A 23,563-nucleotide genomic window follows, 5' to 3' on the forward strand; every position below is an offset into this window, starting at 1 on the left:
TTCAGAAGAGACTACGGCCAGTAGGCCCTAGCTACACCATGACCAAAGTCCAAGTCCCTAAGCCATCTGTCTAGAAAATACTGCCACAGATGGTCCCTCTCCACATTCCTGGAGACACACACACACACACACACACACACACACACACTGCTTGTAGGTAGTCTAGCTTTACCTCTGGGGGTAAAGTAGGTGACTCAGTGCTGACCTCATGTGGCCACAAAGGAGCTGCCACACACGTGGCTCAAATATCCAGAAAGCTCAAAACCATTCCAATTCTTAGCAACTTTGTAGGACAGAGTAGAACTGCGTCAAGGGGTTCCCAAGTCTTTACGGGAGCAGACTGCCACAGCTTTATCCCAATGTGGTTTGGGCTGGTATGTATGACGTACTAATCTCTTGGTTAGTAGCTTGGCCCAGTGCTTGTCCTTGCTCAGGTGCTTGATACCTGTCTATTGCGAAGGGCTAGAGATCTGGCTGGGTTAAGGTTGATTTTTTTCCTCAAATATAGTCTCTGAGTAAATAAAAGGGCGGTCACTGTACATGTCTTTATTTGTCCTTGATGGCACGGTGGGTTAAGTGTTGGACTTTTTAACCCAAAGATCAATGGTTCAAACCCACCAGCCACTCTGTGGGAGAAAGCTGAGACTGCCTGCTTCTATAAAGATTTACAGTCTCAAAAGCCTTAGAGTCGTACCATAGGGTTGTGAACCGGAATCCACTCATTGGCAGTGGATTTGACTTCCGGTTTTATGGAAGCTCAGATGCCCACCTCCCTTTGTGCACTTTCATTTTAACAAAATAAAGAAGATTTCATTGGGAAAAAATGTTGAAGCGTTGGACTAGGGACAACAGAACTCTGCTCTGAATTTTTCTCACCTTTCTGGACACCTGCTTCCCAACTGTAAAATGGGCGTGATAGTGCCAGAGTTTGAATCCAGAGAGTCTAATCTTTGAGGACAGGAGAAGATACATGTCAAGAGAGGGCACTGAGACCATCTGACATTGCACAAGGGAAGGGGAAATCCCCAAGGGCAAGGATGCTCACATTTCCTTGGGCTTCTCCCCCACTCACTGCATAATGAATGATGGGAAACTGGCTCCTCTTTAGCCATCCGCACCACATCCTCTCTCCTTTATCTCCTTCCTGCAGCCCTCCCCCCACCCTTCTCTGGTCTTGGCCCTCCTCCCAGTTGGAGGGTAACCCTTCTCTCCCTACCTCATAGGGTAGGGGGCTCCACTCTGTACCTTATTTCCACCTGTGTTGGGATGGAGTTTTTTTGGGGGGGGGTTAATGATATTGTATGTTGTTGCTCTTTGGGTTTTTAAAAAAAATTATATTGCATGTTGTTGCTCTTGAGACTATCACAACAAAACACACTAGAGGCTGGAAGTGTGGGCTCTTGACGTGGTGGTTGTCCTTACTGTGATTTCTGCTCCTCCTTCCTGCCTCTAGCAGCAGAGAGAATAACGTCAGGCGTACAAGAGAAGCCTCAGGTATGTTTGTCACTTGGATGGGCGGATGGATCCATAACTAAGGTCACGTGGGTGGAGTGGTAGAGAAAAGTACGTGGTGGAGTTGTTCAGACTCTCCCCAGTGGGTGGTCCCCCACCAGATCAGAGGTGGAAACAGTAAATGTTCCCTTGAGAATGATCCTCTAAGGGCACTGCTGGACCCTATACCCTTGCATTTGGGGGAGAAGGAGAAACAAGGAAGGGGTCTACCTTGGGGTACTGATACCTGGTACCACGTGAGCAGGGTTCTCCTAAGGCCTCCCGGAGCCCCAAGGCAAGCAGGGACAGGGAAGGAAGAAAGGTGGGCGGGGCTGGGTTGTCGTGAGCGCTCTCAGCCCAGTATGGCTCATTCTGTCTGGGGCCTCCCCCTTGGCGGCCCCACCATGAGGAACTAAACTTCCCTGACCACTAGGGGTAACCTAATGCCGCAGCCACACCGGACGCCAGTGTTTCGGTCCTGCGGGGACCAAGCAAGTCCATGGCAGCTCAGCCTTTTAGACAGCAGCCCGCCGGACAAACCCACTTTCTGAATGCCTGTCTTTCCCTAGTAGCAGCGGTAACAGCTGGCGGGTTCTATGTTAGCTCTCCAAGACCCACCTTAAAGCTAGTAGGTATCTCCTTTCTCCACCCGGCCATTCCTGGGCACCGAGAGGGAAACACCGAGAAAGCGAGGGCGATCGTGCCAGTGGGGGACGGGCGTGTCGGAAGCCAGGATTCCCCTCCCCACTACGCACCTGTTCTGCCCAAGTGGCAGACGACTACTATTTATTTTAAAGGCAACAGGGAATTAATGAATGAAACTAACAAGAAAGGGGAAGAGTGAATGAATGAATGAACGGACGGACGGACAGATGCATGGAGGGATGGACGGGTGACTGGACTAAGGCGTGAGTCAGAAGCGGGTAAACCCGGACTCTAGGCCAACGCAGAGGGAGGGGCGAGGGGGATTCCGAAGGGGCGGGACCTCTGTCCGGAAGCTCCGCGGGGGCGGGGCCTGGGCGGGGCCTCGGCCGGCGTGTCCCTTAGGGGCGGGGCGAGAGGACCAGACTGGGCTGCGCGGCTACCCTAAGTATCAATCCGCTGCGGTGGACCCAGCCCGCCTCCGACCCTTGTGCTCGCGTCCGGCCGACCCCCTTAGGATCCCGCAGCCCGCAAAGAAGGCTGCTCCGGGCCCGGCGTCGGCTTTGCCGAGGCGGCCCCGCAACCCGGAAAGGCAGCACCGCGGAGCCCGGAGCCCGATCCAGCTCCGACCCCGGCCCCCGCGGGCCGGCGCCGCGGGCATGTCGGAGGCGCGGAAAGGACCGGACGAGGCGGACGAGAACCGGTACGACTCGGGTATCGAGTCTCTGCGCTCCCTGCGCTCCCTGCCCGAGCCTGCGGCCCTCGCCCCCGGGCCCTCGGATGGTGGCGGCCCCCAGTCCTGGACCCCACCCCGGGGAGGCGCCGAGGGACCGGAGGAGAAGGAAGACGCGGATGGGGAGCGGGCCGACTCCACCTACGGCTCCTCCTCGATCACTGGGCCCCTGCCCCTCCTGGGGGACCTCGAGACCGAAGACCCTGCCCCCTGCTCGCCGCTCGTCCCCACGGGGGCTCTGAACGCTCAGCAGCTGGAAGCGCTCACTTACATCTCCGAGGAAGGTGACACGTGAGTTTGGGGTCGAGGCCGCGGCAGAACCCCTTCATTCCGACCCTAACCCGCAGTCTCCCCAGGAGCCACCTGGGGACGGCCTCTGGGCTCCAAGAGCCCTCCAAGGCGCCTGCCCGGGAAGGGACAGCCCCCACTCCCTTCTAAACCCCAAACTTAACGCCAAGTTTTCAGCCAACTCTTGAGCTCCAGCCAGGCCAGCCTTGGCATCGCCTCCCTGCCCTCCCGCATGGAGGTGGGCAGAGCTGGCAGGGCCCGGAGTCCCAGCCAGCTTCTTGGAAACGTCCCAATCACCCACCCCTTAGGAAGAGAAAATTCCCCTGACCAGTCCAGTTAGGTTTCCCCTCGGAGGGGAGGGGGCATCCTTGTTTTGTCAACATCTGGAATTCCCAGCTCCTGCCCTCAGAGTGCCTCATCTGGAGGAAACCGGGTATCCAGTGGGGGCTGGGAGGGTGGGGGTAGGAGGAGTACACCTGGCCCTGAGGAAGGCTAGGTGAGCCAGCCGGGACACCCTGACCCAGCAGACAGGCAACCGCCTGCCCCAGCTTACTTCCTCCTCTGCAGAGAAAGGGGAAGTGAGGGATGGAATCAGCCTCCTACACACTCCCCCTCCTGAGACCCCCCCAGGCCCGTTCACTGCCCTTCCTGACCCTTCCCTGCACTCTTCCCGCCCCTCCCCAGCTCCAGTCTCAGGTGGAGCTTGGTCGAGACTGGTGGGGGGGGGGGCGTTGAGACTAGATGCTGGTGTGTGGGAGGGGCTGGCCTGCTGAGGACATATACACATAAGCTGACAGGAGAGAGGGTGGTGGGTTTTTGGATGAGAGATGTAGGGACTCAGGGTGACTAGAATGAAGGATGGGCTTGGAAAAAGCTGGGTGGGGTGCCTGCCCTGCGTGCACCTGGGAGGTGCAAGGGTCCTGATTCTGCACAAGGTTGGGGGGTGTTAGGGGGGGCAGAGAGGTGACCCAGGCTTTTTTGCACTCTGTGCCTGGGTCCCCAGTCCTCTGGCCCAGAAGCCCAAGATTTTGGAGACTCCACGGAATGTACCTACAGCTGACCATTGATCCAAGAAGTGGGAACTTCTGGTCCCTGGTCTCCTTCAGAGTCTTTAGCCCCACCTTTACCATCTCTTTAAGAGTTAGGTATCCTGGTCCAGATTGTGGTGTGGGTGGGAGGGGGTGAGAGCAGCTTGCGAGGAGTGGGATAAAACTGCCAAGGGCTCTCCAGAGAGAAGGGGTCCACTTTGCTCCCTGTGAGGTGTCTGGGCTGTGGGAAGAGGAAGTGGGAGGAGGAGTGCGGGAGAGGGAGGTGGCTGCAGGAATGTGACCCAGAGAGCAGGCCGTGGCCAAGGGGATTTCCAGAGCGGCTCTGCCACTCTCTCCTGGTGCCTGCCTGCATCCAAAGGCAGCCCCCTCCTGCCCAAGCAGCCCCCTGCCCAGCCCCTCACTCCAGTTTCAGGGCAGCTGTTCAGGCCCAGACCTGGCTGCCTGACTGTCATTTTCTCCACCTGGTGCAGGGAAGCCCCAGGACAAGGGAACTTCCCCTCCCCGCTGCCCCCTTCACCCCCAGTTTAGGGTTCCCAGCAAACACACATTCCCTGTGCTGTGCCTGTGGGGTCAGGCTCAGGGCCTGCCTGGTCTGGGCTGTCTGTCGGGGTGCTGCACTGTCTCCTGGTGCCTCTTTTGAGAGCTTGGTTTGCTCCTGTGGAATGTGTAACACTGAGGGGTGACCCCTGCTTCCCACCCCCGCCTGTCCTCTCTATCGGGGTGGGAGGTGGGGAGCACAGCTCTGGAAACCCCCTGTGGGCTCCTGCAGCAGCTTTCAGTTTGGCTTTGAGCTGCAGCTGGCTTGGTGGGGCCCTGGGGACAGCAGGGTGTGGGATGTGGGCAGGTCCTTTCGTGGCCAGCACCCTGACACATTCCCACCCAGCCAGGCCTTCCTGAAGTCCAGAGATGGGAACTGGCCGCTCCCACTGCTGGGCTCCTAGCCTCCTACACCAGCCTAAACTTACTGTCACTTCCTGTACTTCCTCCTCCTAATCCCAGGACCACCCCCACTCCAGCTCTCTCTGGCCTGGGCCCTGGTTACAAACTTTGCCTTTTCCCTTGCGCCTCTGCAGGCTGGTCCACCTGGCAGTGATTCACGAGGCCCAGGCCATGCTGCTCTACTGCCTGGCAGTGCTGCCCCAGGAGGTCCTGGACATTCAGAACAACCTCTACCAGGTAGGTAGAGAGGACAGGCTGTGCCCAGGTCCATGTACCTACTCCGGCAGCCATGGGACCCTCTCCAGACTGTCCACCCAAGAAACCAGACACCCAAAGATGAGCAAGAGCCCATCTCTTCCTCCCAGGCTGGGGGAGGGGACACATGTCAATCCCTGATGACACAAGGTAGCCAAGGAGTGGTGACAGAGGCAGACCAGCTGCTCTGGGCCCTGGAGTCTGCATGTGCCAGTCCATCTTTGTTCCCCTAAGGCCCTTCCCAGCTCCCTGACCCCCCGGCATTCAGAAGGTGAGGGGTTAGGCCTCCCTGCCCAGACACCTTCCTGCAGGGCGAAGAGCCAGGGCGCCCAGTCCCTCACCCAACTGTCACAATGAGAGTCCCAAGAATTTGAGGCGCTGCAGCGGACAGGGCCTGTTAGCATCTCCATGAGGGACCTGGCTTTTACTAGCTGTTCTCAAAGGTGCTGGCAGGTGGGAATCCCTGTGCCCACCTTCACATGGCCGCCCTTGTGCCCACAGACAGCACTCCACCTGGCAGTGCACCTGGATCAGCCCCGAGCCGTCCAGGCTCTGGTGCTGAAGGGGGCCAGTCGGGTGCTTCAGGACCTGCACGGAGACACAGCCCTGCACATGGCCTGCCAACGCCAGCACCTGGCCTGCGCCCGATGTCTGCTAGAGGGGCGGCCAGAGCCAGGCCGGGCCCAGCCTCACTCTCTGGACCTCCAGCTGCAAAACTGGCAAGGTATGGGCAGTCAGGGAGCCTGTGGGCTGGGAAGAGGGTAGGAGCCAGGGAGGAGGGGGGGAGGCCCCGCTGGCTCACTGACAGTCCTCCAGCTATTTACACATAAACCCATTGCCCCTCAAGTTGGCACGTCCTGTGACCCTAGGGAACAGAGTAAAACGGCTCCGTAAGATTTCTGCAAATAGCCTTCTTGGGCTCCCTCAGAGCAGCTAAGGGTTTGAACTGCTGACCTCCTGGTTAGCATCCTGACACTGAACCCGCTGTGCTACCAGGACTCTTCTAAGCACATCGGTTCTCAGTGTGACTCTTCCGAATGAATGACGAGTGAGTGAACGAAGAAAGAAGAATTTAATTTAGAATATGCCTAGCAACCTACTCTATGCTAGGAGCCCCGGGAATGCAGCGAGTTACTCGTCAGGCTAGTAACTGCAAGGTTGGTAGTTCAAACCCACCATCCACTCCACAGGACGAAGATGAGGCTGGTTACTTCCGTAAAGATTCACGGCCTTGGAAACCCTGTGTTGCAGCCCTACTCTGCCTTGGTGGCAATAGGCTTGGCACTACCTGCTAGGCAGAGAGCTCACCCTCCCCTCAAGACAGTCAGGGCAGTAGTGATTAGATGAAGTCGTCCATTCATTCATTCAGCAGAAATGTACCTAGGGCTTTCTACGAGGGGGCTTCCAGAAGTTCCTTGAGAAGTTCATTATCTTTTTGAGGTCCCCTCCTTATGTGCGAGACATGACCTAGGGGGCAGGACTGACACCTGTGAAGGAAACGGAGAGAGCGAGGCCAAGGAGAGAGTAAGTTCTGGGGGCACCAGCAGACAATGACCCACACTGAATGTTCTGACTCGCAGAGACCGCTTGGACCTGGGGTCAAACTGCTCCTTGGGTTTCTGGGCTCTGAGACCCGACCGACTGGAACAAAACGCCTTGTCAGTGGAGAAAGGAGGGAGGGCCCCAGGGAGCAGGGAACCACTGAACACAGGTGGTGTGGGAGATGGGGGCTGTGCATGTGACCTCTGCTGAGCAGGGTCGGGGCTGGCCCAAGGGAGTGCACAGGAGGAGGTGGCAGCTGGGCACCGAGGGGGAACCTGTGTGTTGTGGTGGGGGTCCCAGAGGACTGCTCTAGAGAGGTGGACTTGAGGTCCCGGCTGGAGCACTCTATGTGTAGGAAACTGGTGGGGGGGAGGCGGGGTTAGGGGGTGTGGGGGGGGGTCTCAGCAACCTGACCCTTGAACCGTGAAAGTTTCAATAACATGACTCTGAAAAGGTGGAAACTTAGAGTTCCTTCCCCCTCAGACTTTTGAGGGGGTTTTTGGGTTTGCCTTTTTCCAGCCCTGTGATCTGAGGCATTGAGTGGGCAGCGGGTCCCTGGGGGCTATGGGGGTACAGGAGGCCCCAGGAGAGAAGGGAGGGAGGGAGTTGGCAGATGCAAGCAGGGTAGCCCCCACCTGCTTAAGCCCTCACCACTGGGCCGGCTGCCTTCCAGGTCTGGCCTGTCTCCACATCGCCACCCTACAGAGGAACCGGCCGCTCATGGAACTGCTGCTTCACAATGGAGCTGACATTGATGCTCAGGTGAGGCAGTGAGTCTGGTTGCTGCCTGCCCCAGGTGGCTTGCCTCTTGCCCCTTGACCAGCCCCAGGCCCTCCGCTCGGCATTCAGAGGTAGTGGTGCTGCTCACCTCCTCGTCCCTGGCTCAGGCCCAGAGGACCTGGCCTCTCGAGGACTTTGGCTGATGTCTACGTCCCCTTCCAGGAGGGCACCAGTGGGAAGACGGCGCTGCACCTGGCGGTGGAAACCCAGGAACGGAGCCTGGTGCAGTTCCTGCTCCGGGCCGGGGCCCGAGTGGATGCCCGCATGCTCAATGGGTGCACCCCCCTGCACCTCGCAGCGGGCCGGGGCCTCAGCAGCATCTCGTCCACGCTGTGTGAGGCAGGAGCCGACTCCCTGCTTCGGAATGTCGAGGATGAGACGCCGCAGGACCTGGCTGAGGATGTAAGAGGCACACGCACCCCCTCGGGGCGCCCACTCCAGGGCAGGGGGCTGCACTGGGGCCACAGGAAGGGACAGACTGGAAGTTGGGATCCCCCGGGTCTAATCTGGGACTCTGCCACTATCCAACTGTTGGGACCATGGGTAAACTGGACCAGGGCCCCTGCAGCTCAAGTGAGCCATCGAGCCTAAGACATCAGGGGCAAGTGGGAATAATGCTGAGAGCCCCCGCCAGGGCGCCCCCCTCAGCTCAGCAGGTGCCTGTAGAGTGGAAGTACACCCAAGTTACCAGGTCTTCCAATTTTTCAAAAGGGGTGAACCCCAGGCTTTCTGTAAAGCCTTTCCCATTTTTAAATATCTCATTTTTAAAAAGTTGAAATGTTCTGTGAACACCCTCCCATCCTTGTCCCTCCAAAATACCAGACATTTGTGCTGGACCCCTCTGGTCCCTCCTGTCCAACTCCCAGGGACCCTGGAAAGGGTTTCCAGGACTGTAAATCTTTACAGAAACGGACAACCGCATCTTTCGCTCACAGAGCGGCTGGTAGGTTTGAACCACTATCTCAAGATGGGCAATCCATTGCTGACCCCACAGCCCCACAAGGGCTATGTCTCAGGCCCCTCCTGGTTCTGATAGTCTGCGGTTATGCCTCAGGTCTCAGGGCAGTGTCCAGCTCAGGCAGGCCACTACCTTCTGGAGATTGGAGGACTTACCCCCTGAAGTCCTTTAACTGTCCTTTGGTTAAAGTTTCTCCAGCACCGCATTCTGCCCATTGCTTTTTTTTTTTTTTCCCCCGGGGCAAGCCCTGACTATTTTCTCTGTTCTTTCTCTCAGCCCCTGGCTCTTCTGCCCTTTGATGACCTGAAGATCTCGGGGAAGCCACTGCTGTGTGCCGACTGAAGCCCCGCCGGGGTCTGGGGCCCACGGTGCCTCCTGTTCCCACCTGGAAGCTGGAGCTGGAGCTGCTGCAGTTTGGGCCTGCACCATGTGCCATGCTGGGGCCCTGGAGACTGCTGGTCACAGCCTGGGGCCGGTGCAGCCCTGAGCCAGAGGAGGGATCAAGAAGTAGGAAGAACCAGTCTAGAAGGAAGAGCTTCCCCAGTGGATGGAGATTCTTGAAAGGCCCCTCTGCCCCGGGGGTCCTGGGCAAGGCCTGTTTGTCCCCTGGGAAAGTGGCCAAGGGGCAGTTTCAACCGATGTTCGTTGAGCCTGAACTGACCAACAAGTTTGAAAACGTGGACTCGCCCAAGTTCAAGGAGAGGCTGTAATGCGAACAGGGACCCCATCTTCCTGCTGTGGAGGACTCTCAAAGACTGCTGTTACGGAGTTCATGCCAAAGGTTCTGCCTGACACGAGTCTTTGAGGAAGGAACATTTCAGTAACAAGACACTAAAATGGCAGAAATTTTTAGAGTTGTTTTACCCACATTCATTGTGTGTGTGTGTGTGTGTGTGTGTGTGTGTGTGTGTGTGTGATGACCTTGTCTTAAAAGCAGAATGGTCCCTGGGCAGGGAAGAGCCTCAGTGGATGAGATGGGAGGGAGCTGGTAACAGCCTGAGGGCCTTCTGTCTTCTGTTCCTGACACCTGTCCTTTCTATGGGGACGCAGTGGGGCGGGATAGACACAGGCTCTGTAAGCTTGGCCTGCCCACAGCCCTGGAGGCTGACAAAAGGTGGACGCACCTGGACAGGAAGGCCAGTTGAGGGAGGATGTGCAACAAGAGGGCCGTGGCATCTTAAAAAATATATATTTTCACCCACCTTCCACCCCTGTGCCAGACCATAGTTGGTCAGACCTCCCTGTGCTGGGGTGGAGAACTCAAGGTGTCTGTCACTCAGAGCTTCCAGTCTGATGAGTGAGCCAGTCATAAACGTACCAGTCTTTTAAGTAATTTCAAGTTGCAGGCAGTGCTGAGAAAGGCCATTTGTTGAGGGTCAGGAAACTCCTCATTTCAGCTCTGGTTGAAGACTAAGTACGGGATGAGGGGAGAGTGTTCGGTGAGGCTCTGGTGACTTAGAGGAACTGAGAGCCGCCCGTGGGCTCTGCAGAGGGTAGGTGAGTGGGCGAAGAGGCCAGGGGCCAAGTCATGTAGCACCTTGAAGGTCATGGGGAGTCGGGGACAAAGTTGCTGACCCAGACAAAAGGGGAGAGGGCATCTCCATCCTGTGAGAAAGTGGGCTGCACAAGAAGGGCTTCTTGCAACTGCACAATCCCTGCCTGTGGTCGCAGCCACCTGCAGGGATGACTAAGCCTAAAGGCGATCCCCAAGAGGGAGACTCCTCCCCGCGCTCCCGGAACCTGGCGGCGTCTCCCTCCGGGCCGCGCGGGGGCGCTGTGGGCGGCGGGGGGGCGGCCCCGGGAACGGAGGCGGCAAGAGCGCGGCACTTCCGCTGGCCGCTCGCTCGCTGGCTGCTCCGGGAGGCGGCGGAGGGAGCGCGCGGCCCGGGGACTGCATTCCCCGGTCCCCCGCCGCCCCACGCGGCCGGACCATGGACACCAGGTGCACGGCTAGGGGAGCGATGGCGCCCACGTGATCGGCCCCCCCCTGGGGCACGTGACTGTCACCCCTCGGTTCAGGGGCCGGGTGGGGTCTGGGCTGCGGGGCGATGGGCCCGTGACTTGGCGCCTCCCGGAGCCAGTGGTTCACGCGCCCCGAATGCGGGGAGCGGGGGAGGTCGGCACGTCGTGTTAGGGGCTGGGGAGCATCAGCACTCCGGGGACGTGGGAGGCGAGGGGGTCGCCGCTGCGGCCTGAACAGCCGGCTGGCGCTGGAGGAAACAGAGGGGACCTGTTTGGCCTGCGGGGCGGACCCGCCCCTGGGGGCGGAGGGGCCCGGCTTGGCCCACGGCGGTCCCCCTCCCTGCCCCCGGAGAGAGAGGCTCTTTGTCCGGCTGGGCTGCCGCGGAGAGCGGCGGGGAGGAGACTCGGGCCCGCCTCCAGGGTGGCCCCTTGAGGAGCGACATTATAAGCCTCGTGTCCGCCGCCCCTGCAGGTGGTGGGCAGTGGTGGTGCTGGCCACGCTCCCCTTCCGAGGGGCCGGCGGGGAGGCGCCCGAAGCTCCGCCCGAGCCATGGACCCAGCTCTGGTTCTTCCGCTTTTTGGTGAATGCTGCTGGCTATGCCAGCTTCATGGTCCCTGGCTACCTCCTGGTGCTGTACTTAAGACGCAGGAACTACCTGGAGACAGGTGTGTGGGGAAAGGGCGGCTAGCGGACTCAGCTCAATGCTGGCCAGTCCGGGAGGCCAGCGGGGCAGGGTGGCTGCTCTGGGGAGGATGCTTGTGGTGAGAACGATTGGGGGCGTGACTTGGTTTGCCTTCCCCAGGTAGGGGCCTCTGCTTCCCCCTGGTGAAAGCCTGTGTGTTTGGCAATGAGCCCAAGGCCCCCGACGAGCCCGGGCTGGCTCCCCGGACAGAGTCTGGAGAGACCACCCTCACTTGGCAGGCCCTGAAGTTGCTCTTCTGTGCCGCAGGTCTCCAGGTAGGTGGGCTCTGCGTCTCCTCCTGGGCTGGAACCCAAGTTGTCCCCGCACCAACCCTACCTTATTGGGTTTGCTGGTTGGGGTGGTGGGTCCCACCCTACCGTGCACACCACCGTCTTGGAAGAAACCCTGCCTTTGTCCTGCTCCTCATCCCTTCAGCTTTAGGACTGGGCCTTCTCTTTTCTTTGTCCTGTTCCCTTGTTACACATCCCCCACTTCGATGTGTCTCATGTCATACATGTAGCCCTAATGACAAGCACTTTGGTGGGGTAGCAAGGGACCACTTAGCCCTTCTTCGGAAGGGTGTTAAGAGGCCGATGACAGACAACACTCTGGGTGGAGTCCTCCGTTATGTATCATGGTGAGCTAAGCCTGCCCCCCCGGGCCTGGTGAAGAGTAAGGAAATGCTTTGCATGGAGCCGCTCCATCAGACCAATACTGTGGGCACACAGAACGTAGTCAGATAGCTGGCCTCCACCGTGCAGGCTTGGGAGAACCGTCTCGTTACCACAGAGGAATGACCGTGTGCTGTGCTTTGCCTTCCCCGCCTGTGAAGATGCTGCAAGTTGAGATCCTCTTTCTTTTCTTGCTCACTGGCTCTGCTGGTTTCTCCCCTGTCCCCCCGCCCCTCCCCGGCAGGTGTCCTATCTGACTTGGGGTGTACTGCAGGAAAGAGTGATGACCCGCAGCTACGGGGCCACAGCCACCACACCGGGGGAGCGCTTCACAGACTCGCAGTTTCTGGTGCTGATGAACCGCGTGCTGGCACTGATGGTGGCGGGCCTCTGCTGTGCACTTTGCAAGCAGCCCCGGCATGGGGCACCCATGTACCAGTATTCTTTTGCCAGCTTGACCAATGTGCTTAGCAGCTGGTGCCAGTATGAAGCTCTCAAGTTTGTCAGCTTCCCCACGCAGGTGCTGGCTAAGGCCTCCAAGGTGATCCCAGTCATGCTGATGGGGAAGCTGGTGTCCCGGCGCAGCTATGAGCACTGGGAGTACCTGACAGCCGGCCTCATCTCCGTCGGGGTCAGCATGTTCCTGCTGTCCAGTGGGCCGGAGCCCCGCAGCTCCCCAGCCACTACACTCTCAGGCCTCGTTCTGCTCACAGGCTACATTGCTTTCGACAGCTTCACCTCAAACTGGCAAGATGCCTTGTTTGCCTACAAAATGTCATCAGTCCAGATGATGTTTGGGGTCAACTTCTTCTCCTGCCTCTTCACAGTGGGCTCACTGTTGGAGCAGGGAGCCCTGCTGGAGGGGACCCGATTCATGGGGCGCCACAGCGAGTTTGCGGCCCATGCCCTGCTGCTGTCCATCTGCTCAGCATGTGGCCAGCTCTTCATCTTCTACACCATTGGGCAGTTCGGGGCCGCAGTCTTCACCATCATCATGACCCTCCGCCAGGCCTTTGCCATCCTCCTCTCCTGCCTCCTGTACGGCCACACTGTAACTGTGGTGGGGGGGCTGGGGGTAGCTGTGGTCTTTGCTGCCCTCCTTCTGCGTGTCTATGTCCGGGGCCGCTTAAAGCAGCGGGGCAAGAAGGCTGTGCCGGTGGAGTCCACTGTGCAGAAGGTTTGAGGGGTGGAAGGACCCGAGGGGTTCTAGGGATACAGGCCCCTCACCCATCTTGTCACTTCAGTGACAGCTGGCTCGGGCTAGAATGCAGGTTTCTCAGTATCACAAACCAGCCTGGTGCAACTGTGGGTGGAGTGCTGAGGAGTTAGCCCTCCCTTTGCCTTAAGTCATCCTCTGGTAGGCAGGGACTCCATTGACCCCCAGGAGAAATGACCTGACTACCTGCAGGTGAGGAAGCCAAAGTGGCTCATTCATCCCTCACCTCACTCGTTGCTTGTCCCTACCTTGGAACGCCCGGTCTCAAGCTCCCAGCCACCTGCATTTCTTACTTTGGTGAGAAGCACAAGTGTGGACGCCAATGCTGCTGCCCCAGGACTGCGCTGCTGATGGGGTGGAGGAAGCCCCACATGCACCACCAGCTCCTCCAGAGGCTCTGCCCCAGGAGCCAATCAGATTTTGGTACTTTGTAAAATTTTAACTTTTTGCTTATAATTTTATTTTATTAAATTACTGCAAGGGGTTTGGTCCTGTGTTTTGGATCAAGTGTGTCTGGGATCAAGGGGAACCCTGGTGTTGTCACTACCAAGGTCAGAGGCTCAAAGGGGCAGCAGGTAGTCCACAGGGCTGAGAAAAGTGGATACTGGCAATTTCTGTGCTAGGATAGTTCACAAACAGGATGAATTTGAGTGGCAGTCTGAAGTTCCAAGCTCTCCTCTGGTTCAAAGCAACCCCTAGAGCAATTGTCCTACAGGGCTTCTGAGATTACTTGCCCCTTATATGTATTGTGTTCTAGGAGCTCCATTTATGCTTGATACTTTCTACATCCCCTTTCAAGAGTGGAGCCCCATTGAAGTTTGCTCTGTGCTCTTAGACGGCTCAGATGAAACAGGAAAGTCAGGCTGTGAGATGCAGCACCAACCACTCACAAGGGAGCAGAACTGTATAAAATGGCATCTTCTTTATTTTGCATACTTTAATAGAACAAAATAAACAAAAAAGAAACCTCACAGATACACATTAACCCCAATCCCAAATAAAGGAGGGGACAACAGGGCGTGAGGGCCTTAGATCCTGCTTTACACACAAGAATGGGGGGGAGCCACTAGTTAACAGCAGTTGCAGAGCCCCGGTGGGCTAGGGTCACTCAAGTCATGGGGACACTATACAGAGGGCACAAGGTCTGAGGAGAATGGCCTAATCGACTTCCTCCATGCGAGACACATCTTCATCGCCCTCAAGAGGGGGAATCTCATCAGGAACAGCAGTGCTGGGCTCCTCGGCTGTCACCTCATCTTCATCAATGCCTACAGTTGAAGACAGTGTACAGGGTGAAATTCTGAACAAATAACACTGTTGATGTTGCCTTACCTAATCACTCCCCCCTCCCCAAACTGGCCACACCAGGGTACCAAACATACTCACCTAAGCCAAGCTTGATCATGCGGTAGATACGGTTGGAGTGGGTCTGAGGGTCCTCAAGGGAGAAGCCAGAGGAGAGCAGTGCTGTCTCAAACAGCAGCACCACCAGGTCCTTGACGGCTTTGTCGTTCTTGTCAGCCTCAGCCTTCTGCCGCAGCGTCTCCACAATGGGGTGGTCTGGATTGATCTCCAGGTGCTTTTTGGCCATCATGTAGCCCATTGTGGAGTTGTCCCGAAGAGCCTGGGCTTTCATGATCCGCTCCATGTTGGCCGTCCAGCCATATGTACTAGTCACAATGCAGCAGGGTGAAGACACCAGTCTATTGGAGATTGTCACCTGCGGACATGGGTCACAAACAACAAAAACAACTTAGCAAAAAAAACCCAAAAAACTCAGCAACCTGATTGGTTCAATCTAAAACCTGCCCAAAATAGGGGGGGGGAGAGAAAAGCTTAACCAGTGTTTTAAAACATAAAAGGTTCTCCTAATTAAGAAGACTCTAAGGGAAGCTTCCTTTTCACAAGAGTAATTCACCTTCTCAACCTTCTTATCCAAAATTTCTTTCATGAGCTTGCACAAGTTCTCAAACTTGGCCTTGCTTTCCTCCATTTTCTTTTTCTCTTCTTCATCCTCCGGGAGCTCCAGCCCCTCTTTGGTCACGGAGACCAGACTCTTCCCATCAAACTCCTTGAGCTGTTGCACGCAGTACTCGTCGATGGGCTCCGTCATGTAGACCACCTCAAAGCCTCGCTTCCGCACACGCTCCACGAAAGCAGAATTGGCCACCTGCTCTTTGCTCTCACCTGTAGTGAAAGTCCACCAGGTAAGTCAGGCAGCCCCCTTCTCCACTCCCCACCCCCTTCAGTCTACTACCACCAACTCACCAGTGATGTAATAGATGGACTTCTGGGTCTCCTTCATTCGGGAAACATATTCTGAGAGGGAAGTCATCTCATCTCCAGACTGAGAGGTGTGGTAGCGCAGCAGCTCAGAAAGGCGCCGCCTGTTGGTGGAGTCCTCATGGATGCCAAGCTGTAAGGGTCACCAACAACTCCAATCTTAGTCCCTCTATGTGGATGGAAAAGCCCCTTAAAGCCCCTTTCATTAAGAAAACTGGTCAAACGAACATGTAGTGTTTACTTGTATTATTTACTCATATCCTTTACCTTCAGGTTTTTGGAGAATGCCTCATAAAACTTCTTATAGTTCTCCTTGTCTTCTGCCAACTCAGAGAAGAGCTCCAGGCACTTCTTGACAATGTTTTTGCGGATGACCTTCAAGATCTTGCTCTGCTGGAGCATCTCTCGGGAGATGTTGAGGGGCAGGTCCTCCGAGTCCACCACACCACGGATGAAGTCTGCAATAAACCAGGGCCACAGACGTGATGATCCAGAGACAAGTCGAAGGCTCATGGACTTTGTTATGATACAGAGGACCAGAAATTATCAGGGATAAATAAAGCCTTCAACTCCCTGAAGCATGCGGAGAACCTCTCACTTCCAAAAGAATATACTAGAGGCAATGGAAGGATTAAGGCTACTCACTGAGATACTCTGGGATTAGCTCGTCACAGCTGTCCATGATGAACACACGGCGGACATACAACTTAATGTTGTTCTTTTTCTTCTTATTCTCAAAGAGGTCAAAGGGAGCGCGCCGAGGGATAAACAATAGTGCCCTGAATTCCAACTGCCCTTCTACAGAAAAGTGCTGAAAGAAAAAGGCCACAGTAAGCCAATGGTGTGCTTCAAGGTTTAAGGAAAACAAAAAAGGGGGTGTGTGTTGATAATGCCAAATACCTACAACTTTAAGATCAAGAGCCTTCCTCACAAACTACAGAATAGACACTGTGTAGTAGGAAACCAAAGTCCTGGGGTACAGGAAAGCCAGTACAGGGTCTACACTGCAGGGTCTACACTAAAGGGTCATCACTAAGTGGCATCCATGCTTCTTTCCGAGCCTCCAGTCACATCATGTCACCAGCCCAGTTGGGCAAGTTCCATTCTCTACCAACAGTAAACCCTTCCTACCTTAACTTCCCCTGTAACTGAAACCAACATGGAATGCTTCTCACCTTGACTGCCAAATGGTCTTCCCAGTCATTAGTCAGGCTCTTGTAGAATTCTCCATACTCCTCCTGGGTGATATCGTCAGGATTCCTGGTCCAGATGGGCTTGGTCTTATTTAGTTCTTCCCGGTCAATGTACTTCTCCTTAATCTTCTTGGTTTTCTTCTTCTTGTCCTTCCCACTGTCGTCCTCCTCATCTGAGCCCACATCTTCAATCTTGGGCTTCTCTTCATCCTCCTTCTCTTCTTCTTTCTCACCTTTCTCTTCCTCAGCTTCATCATCACTGATTTCTTTCTCTCGTTCCTTCTCCAGCTTTACAGTACCGAAAACAAACAACAAAAACGTTTTGGAACATCAGGGAAAGCAGAATCTGTGAACCACAAAAAAACGTACTCAGAAGGCAAGACTCCTGCACCCCACGCCACACTCACATAAAGGGTGATGGGGTAGCCAATGAACTGAGAGTGCTTCTTCACGACTTCTTTGACTCGCCTCTCCTCTAGGTACTCTGTCTGGTCTTCTTTGAGGTGCAGAATCACTTTCGTTCCCCGACCAATGGGCTCACCTGAGAAGTGTAGGTGAAAAGCAATTGTCATAGACCTAACACAGTAAAGACTAAAACGCAACTGCATTTGTCAAAAGGAACGACTTTAGAATAAAATGCATTTTAGAGCTTCCACTATAGGGCACCCCACCCTCAATAATTCCTACCACATGCAATCCATGGTGCTCACCGTGGTCAGCACGGACAGTGAAGGAGCCCCCGGCAGAAGACTCCCAGGCATACTGCTCATCATCATTGTGTTTGGTGATCACAGACACTTTCTCTGCCACCAAGTAGGCAGAATAAAAGCCAACACCAAACTGCCCAATCATGGAGATGTCCGCACCAGCCTAAGAAAAAAGAAGTTAAAAATAAATCAAAAGCAACCAAGTTTCGAGGGAATTAAAAGGTGACGTGGAGTCAAGTAAATGGAGCCTTGCAGAAAGGCTAGCTACCTGCAGAGCCTCCATGAAGGCTTTGGTACCAGACTTGGCTATGGTTCCCAGATTATTGATGAGATCAGCCTTGGTCATGCCAATGCCTGTGTCCACTAGAGTCAAAGTGCGCTCCTGGGGGTTGGGGATGATGTCGATTTTCAGCTCTTTTCCACTGTCCAACTTGGAAGGGTCTGTCAGGCTCTCATAGCGAATCTTATCCAAGGCCTAGGGGAAACAGACCACAAGGGTAAGGAAAAAAACAGCACACACTTATGATTCGTTCTGAAAACCCACCAGTTACATGAGTCTACTGGTTTTCCTACTCCCAACGGCTCACTTGATCGCCCCTCAACATGCCAGTATCTAACCCAGACTCCCTCAGAACCTCAAAATGGCCCCATTCTTAGAGCGCAATCTTTTGGTTTGGGGTTTATGTTCTAGTTCCTTACCCCAGTCCCTACTCTACCAAGACCTTGCATTGTGCTAAAATCCCTATCTTTATGGGTGGGGCTCCAGGTCTTTCCTCCCAGAGGTTCCTGATGGGTTGGAACCTCAGCAGGCCTCCATCTGAACCAATAATTCTTCAATAATCAAAGGGGACAAGGGAGTCATTGTTATGGAGTTAATCTTGGGACCCGATAAAACTGCCCCTGTGGGTCTCCTGCACTGTAAATCTTGACAGGAGCAGAAAGCTTCTTTCTCCTACTGAGTGGCTGGTGCGTTCAGCCCCCACCCACCCAAATGTCCAACTATCCGTTATCTTCTTTTGGGGGTGCTCAAAAACTACAACAATAGATAGTCTAAAGACTTACATCAGAAGCATTAGAAATCAACTCCCGAAGGAAAATTTCCTTGTTCGAGTAGAAGGTATTGATGATGAGGGACATGAGTTGGGCGATCTCCGCCTGGAAGGCGAAGGTCTCCACCTCCTCCTCCCCATGGTGCACTTCCTCGGGCATCTGCAAGAATCGGGGACAACCACGTCAAGAACTACAAACAGGAGAGGCTGCACTGTCGTTCTCAAGGCACTGAGAGCAAAATCCCGGAAAAGCTAGTCGTGGTCCATTGTTACAGACTAGATAAAGTGTGGTGTAGGTCAAAGGGCGCAGGCTGCCAGCCCACTCCCAAGGGCTGTAAGAACCTCCTAAGGATTCCAGGCTGCATGCCCACAAGAGAGAAAATTATGTAAGAGAAAAACACGCACGAATTATTTTAACAAAATCGGGTTTTCTGAGGCGGCATCGTAGACCACTGCTACTTGGTGACCCATGACCTTTAGAATTATGGAAAAAACCCAACCCAGGAAACGGCCACATCTATTTAATTGTCCACATTAGTATTACTGTTCTTAATTTAGGGAAGAAAAGCACTAAGTAACTAAAGGGGTCTGGGGTGCTCCTCCACGCAGAAGGGGCAGGCAGCGCCAAGACAGGCGCGCCGCTCGGGGAGCAGTTAGTTCACCAGGACAAAGGAGGGAGGAGGCAAAGCTCCCGCATGACCCCCAGCTCGGCACGAACGCGCAGAGCCAGAGCACACGCAGCTAAGATGGTGGCCGCAGCCCGCGGGGCCCGGCCGACCCTCGTCACTGCCGGACATGCGCCGGCCCGGCCCGGCCCGCGAGGAGGGGGCGCCGCCGCGCAGCCCGCCTCCGCCCAGCATCCGGGCACGGGGCGGGGCGCCGGCTCCCGAAGCTTCCAGAACCAGCCCGCTCTCGGCAAGGGCGGGGGCCGGGCAGAGCCGGGGGTCTGGCAGAGCCCACCCCCCGCCAGCCCGCACACGCGGGCCGAGGGCCACGTCCGGCCGGAGACCGCCTCCGCTCGGCGCGGACCCCCGCCCCCCCCCGGGGAAGGACAGGCTGAACTTGAAAAACGCGTGCCGCGAGGCGCAAGGCGCGGCCGGCGACAATGCGCCGAGTCACTCAGCCGCGCGCACCCCCACCCGGGGACCCTCCTGCGCCCCGTAGCCCCGTCCGGAAGTGAGGGGCCCAACATGGCAGCGGCCCGGCGCGGCCACCACGTGCTGCTGACCCCCACTCTAAAGCCGGCTCCGCGGCCTACCTCGCCCCGGACGACCCAACCCCGCCGGGACGAGCTCCCCGCGGGACGAGCTCCCTCCGGCGAGGCCGGCGGAGACAGAAAAGGCGGACAGGGACCGTCAGGCGCCCCCAGGCCCGCCGGGGTGGGCCCGCGACCACCTCCGCGCAACGCCCAGGGGCTTGAAAGCCGCGCGGGCCCGGGGAGCGCGGGCGCCCGAGCGGGCAGCGGGGGAGGAGCGCGCGGCGCGGCCTCACCTTGAAGAGCGGCGGGGACCGGAGCGCGGCGGGTCGGGGGCTGTGCTGGGCGCGCGGACGCTCGCAGGCTACGCCGAGGTGACTCAAGAGAACCGCTGCGCGCCCCCGGCCGCCCTATTTATACAGCGAGCGCGGCCGGGCCGCCCGGCCCGGATCCCTCCGCCTTAAAGGACGCCGCCCGGCCGGCGCACCTGCCGCCGCCGCCGCCCGCCCACCTGACGTCATTGGCCACCGGGGCCGGGGGGAGGGGCGGGGAAGACCAGAGCAGCCCCCCGCGACTGCTCGCCGTCCGCACACGCTTCCTACTGCTCGCATGGGCGCCCTCCAGATAGAGGGCGTGACACCCCCCCACCCAGCCTTACGGGATTCGGATGCACAAACAGCTTAAGCCGGGGGTTGAGGCAGCAAGGACCCCACTCTGACCTCCAACACCCAAAGTCGCAGCCGCTCCCACACCCGAGACCCGGACTCGCGGGACGCCCCAAAAGGAGCACTCTTCCTAAGGGGGCGCGTTCGGCGTGGCTGCGGGGGTGTAGGCGGCTGAGGACCCCACGGCAGCTGCGGGGCCGAGCGCTCTTGCACTTATAATACGCTACATCCCAACGAGAAAAGGGGGCTTCCTTCAGGGACTGCATAGAGCTTGGGGTAGCATGGGGGGGCGTCTAATTTGGGACAGAACCCCAAACCGGGCCCCCCAGGAGCAGGGAGGAGTCCGGGTTGCGTCGCGGGGCGGAGCGCCGGCGCGGGGGTGGGGGTGGAGGAGCGCCGGCTGGCGAGAGGACTCTTTGCCGGCGCGCGGCGGAAGGAGCGGCGGAGGTACTGCGACCCTTCCAGCAGTTTCCAGGAGGCTCTCGACAGCCCCGCCCCCGCTCGTCCCCTGCCCCCCCTCGCCCCGTCCCCTGTCCCCCGCCCCGCTGCGGCCGGGCCACGCGCGCGCCTCTGCGGCCACTGCGGCCCGCGCGCAGGTTCCCCTCCGGCGCAGCCAGGCCGGTGCCGTCCCGGTGGTTTGGAGGAGCGAAAGGGCGAGATTTACCGACACCTCCCGCCGCCATCAGTCACAACACGTGGGCTGTCGGGGCGGCTCCCCGGGCGCCTGCTGAAGCCACCGGCTGGGGGGTGGGGGTGGGGATGGGGGGAGGCCTTGGACACAAAGTCGCTACCCCAAAGTCGTCTCCGCACGTCCGCCCTCCTTATACCAAACACGTCCAGGCCTCGGGGACCCCTGTAGGGTGGGGGGGTTCTCAAGCCGGGTGGCCCACTCCTGCTGCAGCGCCCGGGTCCCAGGCCGTATCCACAACCTGTTCCCACCTCCTCCTCCAGGAAGCCCGCCGGCTCAGCGCCTCCATGGGGGAAGGGGATACAAAGATGCTCCATTCCCTGCCACGTTTGCCATTGGAATATTAGTGAAGGGTTTCTCCTCACCAGCCCTGGCACCCAGCCTTCCTGCCATCAAATTCGTTTTTCCTTTGTTGAATTCCACAGAATAAAAGGAACCCCGTGCCTTCCTCTTTGGGGCCCACCATCCCACTTGCTCCCTAATCCATGCCGCCATCACGCCCTTTTCATCCCTCCCTCTGCCTCCCCTAGCTCCCCTTCCTGAGGTTGTGAGAAAGCCTGACCTCAGAAGAGGGCAAATGAGTCCAGGGTGTCCCTTAACTCAGGAATGCCCTACCATGCCTGTTGCTGATCAAAATCTCAAACCAGGGCCCCCCCACGCACCTCTCTCCCCCCAGGCCTAAAGGTCCTAGCTGATCAAACTAGACACACACACACACACACACACACCCTCTCCCCCAGGCCAACACACACACACACACACACACCCCACACCCCCACCCCCCAGGCCAAAAGGTCCTAGCTGATCAAACCAGAGCCCCCCATGCACCTCTTTCCCCCTAGGCTGAAAAGTCCTAGCTGATCAAAAACCTGCTGTCCAGTCATAGCGCATCCAGGACATTGACCAGAGACTTGAGGTACAGCATTTCCAAGGTCAGCCCACTGACTTCAGACACCTTGCTCCACCAGCTCCAGAAATGGGTGGGGTGGGTGTGGGTGGAGGGAGGCTGTGTCTGCTATCTCCTGAGATTCCAGTAGCAAAACAAACCAGAAGACACTCCTGTGCGTGGCCTTCTCTGGGCTGGGCCCTCCAACACTGTCAGGACCCAAGCCTCTTCAGGAAAGCCCACCTGAGCTACAGAGATGCCCAGACAGAACAAGGGACCCCTCTCAGAGCAGAGCTGGATCAGGTAAAGTGTGAGCCCAAGGAGCAGGGGCAGAGCAGCAGAGGCCCTAGCTCAGCCTGGGAAAGGGGACATGTTTAGGACAATGGCTCTATTCCATTATTACAGGCAAAAAGCTCCAAGAGAGGGACCAAGGCTCAGAAACCAACGAGGGCAGCAGACGCTGGGTGGTTCATGGTTTTGAACTGCTGATCTTGCAGTTAGCAGCCCAACGAGTAACGTAACACCAGCACCCCTGTAGGTCACTTCACAGAGGGCCACAAATCCCATGCTAAGGAGTTCTGATCTTAAGAGCAGTTCTCAAGGCTATTAAAGATGGACTTCAAACTATCTGGGGTCTCCCAAATCCTCCATCCCAGCAGCCTGGCAACCCTCAGTGTTCCAAAGGGTCCCATTATTCAGGGGCAAGTCACAAAGGCCCAGCCCCCCAGCCTCCCACTTTTGGAGGGTAGCCAGTTAAAGCAGGGGTTGGGAAACTCAGACCTGTAGCTGGTGGTTCCTTTGCACAGTCTAAGAATGGTTTTTGATATTTCTAAATAGTTGGAGAAAATCAAAGGATATTTCTGACACATGAACATTGTAAGAGATGCAGATCTCTGTCCATACAGTGTTTTTTGGAAACACAATGTATGAACTGTATTGTCTCCTTCAAAAATATGTCTTGGACTCCAAGCCCCTATTATTTATGGACATCTATTATCTATGGACATAATCTTTTTTTCCATAATCTCCATAAGACTATATCATCAAAGGGTATGCCTTAAATCTAATAACTTTGGAGAGGCACAAAGAGATCAGGCACATATGTTTGTATAATTTCCTTTTTGCACAGTATTTTAAATTCCATCCCAATGGCTAAATTAATGACATTATCAATAGAATTACTTTATGCCCCAGGGGGTTGAGATGGAATGTTCTCTAATATTAAAATAATTAAATATTAAAATATTAATCATAAAATTATATCTGAAGTGAACCAGAGATACATATAGATATGTGAATGGATTTGGGGATTTCACTTCATTCTAGCCCCAGTCTAAGAACAACTAGTGTTTATGATATGGCCCTATTCGATACTCACCGTCATGAAGAGATCATTGGAAGGCAGCTATCCTCACCACTATACCACCAACTCAGATCATGAAGAGCTCATTGAAGATATGGTGCTGTAACAAGGTGTGGTGAAGAAACCAGATGGGGCCTGGCTATCAGAAAGAATAGCTTCTGGGACCTTGTCTTAAAACAAGCAGCCACCTAAATGGGGAATCAACTAAGTCCTAAGTGGAAATGGAAGAAACACACCAGCCTGTGTGATCCAAAGATTCTAAATAATAAAATCCAAAATCTGAAGGAAGGGATGGTACCAGCTTAAGTTATAAGTACCCGTTTGC

General features: G+C 56.3%; 3 protein-coding genes across 3 annotated transcripts; 2 read left to right on the top strand and 1 right to left on the bottom strand.

Moving 5' to 3' along the window:
• Window positions 1-2,554: 2,554 nt before the first annotated feature.
• Window positions 2,555-9,529, top strand: NFKBIE (NFKB inhibitor epsilon). Its single transcript, XM_075555019.1, has 6 exons — window positions 2,555-3,157; window positions 5,277-5,379; window positions 5,899-6,121; window positions 7,613-7,701; window positions 7,882-8,121; window positions 8,954-9,529. Exons 1-6 carry the CDS (start codon window positions 2,793-2,795, stop codon window positions 9,017-9,019), a joined length of 1,086 nt encoding a protein of 361 aa, XP_075411134.1. The 5' UTR covers window positions 2,555-2,792; the 3' UTR covers window positions 9,020-9,529.
• Window positions 9,530-10,477: 948 nt separating this feature from the next.
• On the top strand, window positions 10,478-13,693 carry SLC35B2 (solute carrier family 35 member B2). Its single transcript, XM_075555021.1, has 4 exons — window positions 10,478-10,619; window positions 11,112-11,305; window positions 11,443-11,597; window positions 12,238-13,693. Exons 1-4 carry the CDS (start codon window positions 10,609-10,611, stop codon window positions 13,174-13,176), a joined length of 1,299 nt encoding a protein of 432 aa, XP_075411136.1. The 5' UTR covers window positions 10,478-10,608; the 3' UTR covers window positions 13,177-13,693.
• A 419-nt stretch (window positions 13,694-14,112) lies between these two features.
• HSP90AB1 (heat shock protein 90 alpha family class B member 1) lies at window positions 14,113-20,091 on the bottom strand. The gene is made up of 12 exons (XM_075555020.1): window positions 19,933-20,091; window positions 18,455-18,601; window positions 17,661-17,867; window positions 17,396-17,555; window positions 17,093-17,226; window positions 16,668-16,973; window positions 16,138-16,303; window positions 15,760-15,950; window positions 15,478-15,625; window positions 15,128-15,396; window positions 14,596-14,929; window positions 14,113-14,477 (listed from the first exon to the last, which is right to left on the bottom strand). Exons 2-12 carry the CDS (start codon window positions 18,599-18,601, stop codon window positions 14,368-14,370), a joined length of 2,172 nt encoding a protein of 723 aa, XP_075411135.1. The 5' UTR covers window positions 19,933-20,091; the 3' UTR covers window positions 14,113-14,367.
• Between the last annotated feature and the right edge of the window lie 3,472 nt (window positions 20,092-23,563).

Source organism: Tenrec ecaudatus, chromosome 7, assembly GCF_050624435.1.
Source record: "Tenrec ecaudatus isolate mTenEca1 chromosome 7, mTenEca1.hap1, whole genome shotgun sequence".
Lineage (NCBI taxonomy): Eukaryota > Metazoa > Chordata > Mammalia > Afrosoricida > Tenrecidae > Tenrec > Tenrec ecaudatus.

Excerpts from the sequence above, each read along its gene's own strand:
- NFKBIE (XM_075555019.1), top strand. The coding sequence starts at position 2,793 with ATGTCGGAGGCGCGGAAAGGACCGGACGAGGCGGACGAGAACCGGTAC. Across the intron at positions 6,122-7,612 it reads CCAGCTGCAAAACTGGCAAG|GTCTGGCCTGTCTCCACATC; the intron begins GTATGGGCAGTC and ends GCTGCCTTCCAG. Across the intron at positions 7,702-7,881 it reads GAGCTGACATTGATGCTCAG|GAGGGCACCAGTGGGAAGAC; the intron begins GTGAGGCAGTGA and ends GTCCCCTTCCAG.
- SLC35B2 (XM_075555021.1), top strand. Across the intron at positions 11,306-11,442 it reads CAGGAACTACCTGGAGACAG|GTAGGGGCCTCTGCTTCCCC; the intron begins GTGTGTGGGGAA and ends TGCCTTCCCCAG. Across the intron at positions 11,598-12,237 it reads TCTGTGCCGCAGGTCTCCAG|GTGTCCTATCTGACTTGGGG; the intron begins GTAGGTGGGCTC and ends CCTCCCCGGCAG.
- HSP90AB1 (XM_075555020.1), bottom strand. The coding sequence starts at position 18,601 with ATGCCCGAGGAAGTGCACCATGGGGAGGAGGAGGTGGAGACCTTCGCC. Across the intron at positions 15,397-15,477 it reads GTCCATCTATTACATCACTG|GTGAGAGCAAAGAGCAGGTG; the intron begins GTGAGTTGGTGG and ends CTTTCACTACAG. Across the intron at positions 14,478-14,595 it reads CATGATCAAGCTTGGCTTAG|GCATTGATGAAGATGAGGTG; the intron begins GTGAGTATGTTT and ends CTTCAACTGTAG.